At 36.3% G+C, this 7,356-nt stretch overlaps 1 protein-coding gene across 1 annotated transcript; it reads right to left on the bottom strand.

Annotated features, from left to right (window-relative positions):
• Positions 1 to 480: 480 nt before the first annotated feature.
• On the bottom strand, positions 481 to 5,756 carry cfbl (complement factor b, like). Its single transcript, XM_079587118.1, has 18 exons — positions 5,628 to 5,756; positions 4,986 to 5,174; positions 4,691 to 4,876; positions 4,399 to 4,572; positions 4,215 to 4,310; positions 3,981 to 4,114; positions 3,640 to 3,787; positions 3,400 to 3,531; positions 3,164 to 3,256; positions 2,890 to 3,027; positions 2,586 to 2,689; positions 2,308 to 2,440; positions 2,085 to 2,223; positions 1,914 to 1,993; positions 1,494 to 1,594; positions 1,161 to 1,290; positions 954 to 1,003; positions 481 to 793 (listed from the first exon to the last, which is right to left on the bottom strand). Exons 1-18 carry the CDS (start codon positions 5,686 to 5,688, stop codon positions 623 to 625), a joined length of 2,259 nt encoding a protein of 752 aa, XP_079443244.1. The 5' UTR covers positions 5,689 to 5,756; the 3' UTR covers positions 481 to 622.
• Between the last annotated feature and the right edge of the window lie 1,600 nt (positions 5,757 to 7,356).

Genomic DNA, 7,356 nt, shown 5'->3' on the forward strand with positions numbered 1-7,356 from the left:
AGCAATGTCTCTTCGGATTGTACTGTTATTTAATGTATTTTTTTGGATTGTTCTGCTGACGAAACACTGCAGAAATATCTTTCCAATAAATTTCAGTAGACAAAAAAACTCCAGACAACATGAGCTGTGGAAAATTATAAGTGATAGGAGCATTGTACAGTAAATGACATTGAAAACAAGGTACAGGTGTTGTGCCGAATTTCGACCCCCTGCCAAATTATTACCCCCCTCCTTGAAGTAAATACCTGATTGCCTAATCCTAACCCCTCCCCCACAACTAGGCTAATCCTAAACCTATGCTAGGTGGGTAATCATTTGGCGGGGGTCGAAATTCGGCACAACACCTGTAAGTCTATCCCTCACTTTCATACCTGTCATGGCGCAGATCTGAATTAAGTCTATTGACTTAATCATATGCGCATGACATCACCGTTTTCGCAAATGTGCGTTTTTGTAGTTTACATGGAGACGAGAACAGTTTTCAAAATCTTGCACTTTGAAGCACAATGGTTTTATTGTGTCACATTTCTTACAAATTGCCTCAAAGTGTAAAGGAAATTAGAAAAGTTTATTTAACTGAGAGGCATGCACAACATTTCTGAACTACTGTTAAAAACAATGTTCACAAGAACGTAAGAGGGATTCCCAGTGTGCCATCTCCTAGGTAGACTTTAAGGAATGAGAGTACTTCTGCACTGAACAGACTTGTATGGTAATCTCTGGATTGTGCATCAGACGAAGCGCTCGGGTTGCGCGCGCACAGATCCTTCACTCCCCAGCTTACGATACCAACCTGTCCAAGATTATTCAGATATTAAAACAAACATCTCTTAAAATAGACATGAATTGCTATTGAGTCTTCAGAAGAGTATGCGATTATGCGAATGATTTGAAATAGTTCAGTGTTCTGTAAAAAGGAATCAACAAACATGAAAAAATATTCAAAATCTCACCTGGACTATTCGGTTACCAGGAACTACAAAAGTGGCCCCTCCAGAGTCACCTGTTGATGACATGCACAGCATTAAGAGCTTAGATCTTTTAGCAAATTCAATTTACTAAGGATAAGGAGTTGTTTATGACATTTTGGTGATTCTAGCAACAACAAAAATGGTAGATTAGAGCCATATATTATGCACTCTGGCAAAAATCAAACGTACCTTTGCAGGCAATATCATCTCTAGTAGGTTCAATACCACCGCTGCACAGAAAATTGTCTGTAATGATATCTTCGGCATTTTTCGCAGTAATTCCCTCAGCTTTTTTGGCATCTTCAACACAAGCATCCCGCTGAAGAAAAGGACAAATTTATTTAATTGTTGAGGTAAGCATGCATCTAATTAAACTATTGCTAATAAGCCCATTCTCTTTTGAGATCCACCAAAAAAATAAAAAATCAAGCCCTGTATAAACTTAATGAACCCACAAATGAATACAAATATAAGGAGAACAATCAACGGATAACCCAGTTTTCAGCATAAACACATCATTACCCATTTTCCCTGCTTGATTTTGATTTCCTTCTTCTCAATGCTTTTCTTCCTGTCAGTCATGAAAGCAGCATTCACAGTGTCTGCACTCATTATCACTTCCTCTGAAAGCAGTTCAAATGTAAATAAAATATATGTTGTATTTTAGCAATGTAGATATAGGCTTTCTACTGCCAAAATGTGTTTAAACTATATAAATTGTGGCAGTGTAATGATACTAGGTATATATTTACTATATTTTTACACACTGCCTGTTGGGTCATTTTCTGGGTTATTATTATTTTTTTACCCAGCGCTGGGTTGCCAAATAACATTTAGAAATGGTTGTTTTCTAATTCTAACCCAGCATATTTTTATATGAGTATCCACAAAACTAATCTGCATGCAGCATTTCTGACATATCTGTTGGAAGTTGAAACGCACTATGTTTTCTGCACGTTCCTTCTTTATCTGTAAGTCTCAGAGCTCCACTGGTTTCCTTGGTGCATGGGATGCAGATTGGCCTGTACAGACATTCACAATATGTCATTCATTCATTACACTATTTTAACACTTTTTAGTAGCGTAAAATGACGCATGAGTTGCATTCCTCACCGAAGATCGAGATCCATAATTACTGGTTTCTCCAATTGAATAAGAGCTACGTCAAATTCATAATATTCGGGTATTCCCATGTCCTTTTTTGCTTTGAGGTTATAGCGAGGATGAGGTATGTACTGCTTCACTTTTATTCCTATAAGAGTAAAGGAAACACCAGTGATGAGATTTACACCATTATACATTATTCTAAATGATATGATGGAAGACATAACATTACCTCGGATATTTGAACCAATATCAACAGTTATCCTATCATGTGTGTCACCAAAAATGAAGCAGTGAGCCGCTGTCAAGATAAAGGTTGAGGTGACTAGTGACCCCATGCATTTAGAGATTTTTCCAGTGCTGCGCTGCAAAATCATCAGAGAATGGATGTTATAATTCAACAAAAACATAGCATATGTTCACTACTGTACTTTACTAGTGGTGATGCTAAGCTATTTATTTAAATGGCTTTTTAAATAAGAAATAAGACTATGATATAGGGATACCCACAGTCACACTGATCTTTGCCAACCAGGGGTATTGACGACGGCGGTCACTGGAATCATCACCGTAATCTCTGTAAAGTCCACATAATGCTACACTGGTGCCCTCATCTGTTAAGGGAGAGGCAAGGAGAACAGAAGAAACTTATATATAAAATAATTATATATTAATTTATGAATATTAATAATAACTTATATATTCATTAATTATATAAATTGACTGTGCTTTGAAATGAATACGGAGGACAATAGTTATCTTAAATGTATATTTCTACCATGTTCCTAAATGGAAAAGACACATAATGAAGTACCAATCATGTTGTCAAATGTCTCCTTCAATTTTTCCAAGTTCTTAAGCTTGAAGAAAAACTTCTCATTTCCCCGATCAGTCTTCAAATCATTAATGTCCTCAGCATGCACGTCATCTCCCATCCCAAACACATACAGATCTGTACGACAAATGCAAAAATATATCAATAATAAACAATAGAACTGAGTTATTAAACATAAGTGAGATGTATTTGAAGATTTGCTCTGTTAATGTTCTATAGTTTAATCTCAAAGATCATTCATGTTCTTCCTCACCCAGTTTGTCCTCTCGTGAAGGATTATTTTGTATCACAAGATGTTTGATCTGGTCCACCCATTTTTTTGGGCTACCACCCATGTTGGCCTGACCTAAAGACAAAATAAGTTGTAAAGTATAGTAAATATAGAGCTTTAGTTAGTTACTTTTTTTCTGATTTGTGATCATTTAATTGTTTTACATTAAGAACAAAAGACCACGTTTCAGTGGTAACCATCAAGTTTGTCATCAATACCATCAGTGAACATGATGACGATATGCTGGGTCTTCATGAAGTCTTCTTTATTGCGGTCCTCTTCTATTTTAATACTCTCTAAAATCTTCTTATAGGCCTCGGCAATATTAGTTCCTGTTCGAGCACCTTTACCTTTTAGTCACAAAAACGTCAGTATATATTAAAACAGACGTACTTAAAAACTGTACAACGCTGAACAAATGCATTTTAACTTTTGCTAAACTGAAACAAAACACTTACTTTCATATTTATAATTCGCCAGTCTTTTAAGGATTTGTTCCAGGTTATTTCCTTGCCCGCTCTTGAAGTCCGTCATTGAGACTATCCGGGTAACGTTTGTGGCAAAAATCAGGATCTCATAGTTTGGGGTGACGTCGTAATAACTGATCTGTTGGTAATTAACATAGGATCAAATCTTTATTATGTTCATGTGTAGTTACATTAAAAATATAACACATTACATTAACGTGTGCACTAATGGTGCACAAGTGTACTAATGGGACATAATTAGGCAGAAATATCGAAGAATGAAATCAGTCAGTTGAAATGATGGTTATCAACACACTGTTTATTTCATATACCTTGTCTATGAGTGTTTTGATGACATCTTTTGCCTTTTCAAACTCATCTTCTTCTATGCTATCAGATACATCCAGGGCAATGTAGATATCGAGTTTTCCACCTTCTTGCACTTTTATTTTCTTCCCGTACTGATCTGACACAGGGAACAGGTTTCGTTCACAAAAAGTTGTGGTGACAAAAATAAGTATATTATCTTGCAGAGGAAGAAGGCAGCGTGAGTTGCACAAGACTACCTGTTTCTTCATGTAGTTTAGAAAGCTCGAGATTTGACTTTAGAGAACTGCTGAAACCCTCTGAGGCTTCCTCTGGGGTGTCGTATGTGAAACCAGCTGTATTTACACAACAACAACATTAGCAAAGCTGAACTTTCGGTGAAATTAGTGCAATGTACTTTGACCAGGAAAGAGGAAGGTTTACCATAACATTCTGGCTCTGTTCCTGACCACTGGCCATCGTCCTGACAGACTCGCTCTTTGGAACCAATCAGAGTCAATGTTCTGTCACAGCGGTATGTGACTTTGTCGTCAATGTTAAAATTGTTGCCATTTTTTGTAGAGCCCGCGGGAATGCCGGGATCAGGACAGTGATCAGCTGTTTGAAAAGAGGAACAGATAATTAAAGAGAAATTAATGACAATTTTTTATTGAATTTGTTGAGCATTCATGACATTTTTCATTGTACTATATGCACAGAGAGACTTCTCACTCACAGTTTCTTCCACAGACCGCTGTGCTTCCACTCCACTTCCCATTCAACTGGCAAACACGAGTCCCTGAGCCACGGAATATGTAGCCTGAATGACATGAGTAGTGGGTTGTGTCGTTCACAAAAAACCATGGCTGATTTGGATACACCTCTCCATTTTCAAAACCACGAGGATTAGGACATGTGACTCCTGAGACAAAAGGAATGGTTTTGTGAGTAGCCTTGAAATGGAAAATGTGGTTGTGTTTTCAGTTATGAATAAGAGTAATATCATGTTTGTATCATAATGTGTTGCTTACTCTTGCACTCTGCGGTTTTACTTTTTGGCATCGGGTTCCATCTTCCCCCGTTACAGCGACGGATTGTAATGGTTGGGTAATAGCCTTCTGGACAGCTGTATCTTACAAGGCTCCCATCAAGTGAGAGAGAAAAACTGCCTCCTCTAATACTGAGATTCTCATCAGAGCACAAACTAGAGGATGGAGCACCTATGGGGAATATCAGATGGAAAAAAAGGTTGTTGTGTATGAAATCACTGTAAAGAACACTAAACATTAGTGTGACCCTTCGGTAGGGCTGTAGTTTAGAATTCTGGAAAACCTTCTTTTCAAGTAAAATTAACATAGTATTATTTATTTTATAATGCTTTATCAAATAAAATCATAAAAGATTATGCTTCTGAGAGTTCAAGAAATCTATGCGTCTAAATGTTACAATAAATTATTTATAGACTCATTTTGGACTATTGCTTTGGACTATATACTACAGACTATTAAATGTGAAATTAAGTATCAATTAGCTGTTTAATGCATCTCTTGATGTGTTTTTTAGGAAACGTTCCCTCAAATCATCATTTAAGTTAAACATCAAAAAACCAAACTTTTAAATAGAGAAAAAAACCTGATGGTTCTAAGGGTTAAAGCCAAGGTAAGATGACCTACCGGTTATGAGAGGACACAGTATTGCAAGCATGAACAGATTCAGCCATGGTTCACGATCCATGATGTTCTCATCAGGTTTACAAAGCAAGTGAAACAAAAAACGAGGAAGACCACTTATTTATAGCGAAGAGGAAGTGACGGACACAAACTAATCTGTCAAACACTTTGTCAAGGTAAAACTTACTTGATTATACATAACATATATATGTATAAAGTAACGAAAACTTATTTTAAAGTTATTTTAAAAACAAGAAAGTTACCAAAAATGATCCTGAAAGATTATTTATTTTTCCTTTTAAAAACTACAGAAGCAAAGTGAGGCTAGTGGGTGTTGGCTGAAAATGTAGTTAAACTCAACATAAGTGTTGCAATTTTCTTTAACCCAAATTTCTATACTTCTCCATTTAATGTTTCTATTTATTCAATTATCAAGAATCATTATGTCATTTCTGTTAGAAATAGAAAAAAAAAGAGTTAAAAAGAACAGTAAACGGTCTTTGACAAACATTGGTTTACTTATTAACTATTATTGGCTTTTTTTCCCTATCACATTTTAGTAATCATCATAAATTATCATTCGATAGAACGCATCATTTTGAATTAGTTCTTAAATTTAACTTATTAATTAGAGCTTTGTAGCCTCACCAATAAATCACCAAGACAGTTGAAACATTTTTATGATTTTTAATTCTTACAAAGACTTTGATTCCCGAACTGGTTCTTGTTATGCACAGCCAATGCTGTTTCCGGAAAAAGGTTTACCCAACAAGGGCCAATCCGGAAGCTAAAAACCCAGAAGAGTGAAATCAGCTTCAAATTTTGAGCCAAAATCGGTTAGACATATGGGTTTAGTTTTATACAGTAAAAAAGAAAGGACAAAAACCAACTGAAAATGAGGGCTATTTTTATACTCTAAGGCTAATTAGGGAGGAAACAAGAGCTATCAAAGGGAAAAGGGAAAAGGAGATACAAACTAATACGTTTACACGACAATTATACTAAAAACAGAAAAGTCTTTCCTTTGTGTTTTTCACGCACAGATGACTGTCAAAACGATACCTGTTCACACGGATCTGCGAAACAACTAATTATTCATGCCAGCCCTGTATTCGGCGATGTCACATAAAAAAAAAAAACACGTATAAAAAAAAAAACTATGTGCCTACAGACTGAACACGTAATGCGCATGACGTCACCATTTCACAAATTCGCATTTTTGTAGTTTACATAGAGACGATAATGGTATAATTTTTAAAACCTTACACTCTGAAACACGTTTTCAAAAGTTAGCTTTTTCAGGCGGCCCCAAAAACCCCGTTGTTGAGTAAATGAACAGCCAAACCGTTTATTTTTAGGGGCCAAGCACAGAAGGTGCGTAGGCAGGCACCTATTGTATCTGTTGGCGTACCAAAAATAATTTATAATTTTTCCGACTGGGAGTCTATGGTAGCCCAAAGAACCGCTTGCGGGAAAGTTATGAAATTTGGCACACTGATTTGGAGTCTCCAACTCAGTCCCTCTAGCGCCACCAACTGTCCAAAGTTTCACTCATGTTTATGCTAATAACTTTTGAAACATAAGGGCTAGAAACAAAACAAATGACGATTCGATTGCACCCTGTGATGTCATTTTCCGTCATAATAATTGTTCCGCCATTTTGAATTTTCCGAAAGACCTACTTTTTCGAACGAAATTTTACGTAGCGCTTGCGAAAACAGACACAAGGCGG

The sequence above is a fragment of the Phoxinus phoxinus genome (assembly GCF_949152265.1).
Source record: "Phoxinus phoxinus genome assembly, chromosome: 17".
NCBI classification, from domain to species: Eukaryota; Metazoa; Chordata; class Actinopteri; order Cypriniformes; family Leuciscidae; genus Phoxinus; species Phoxinus phoxinus.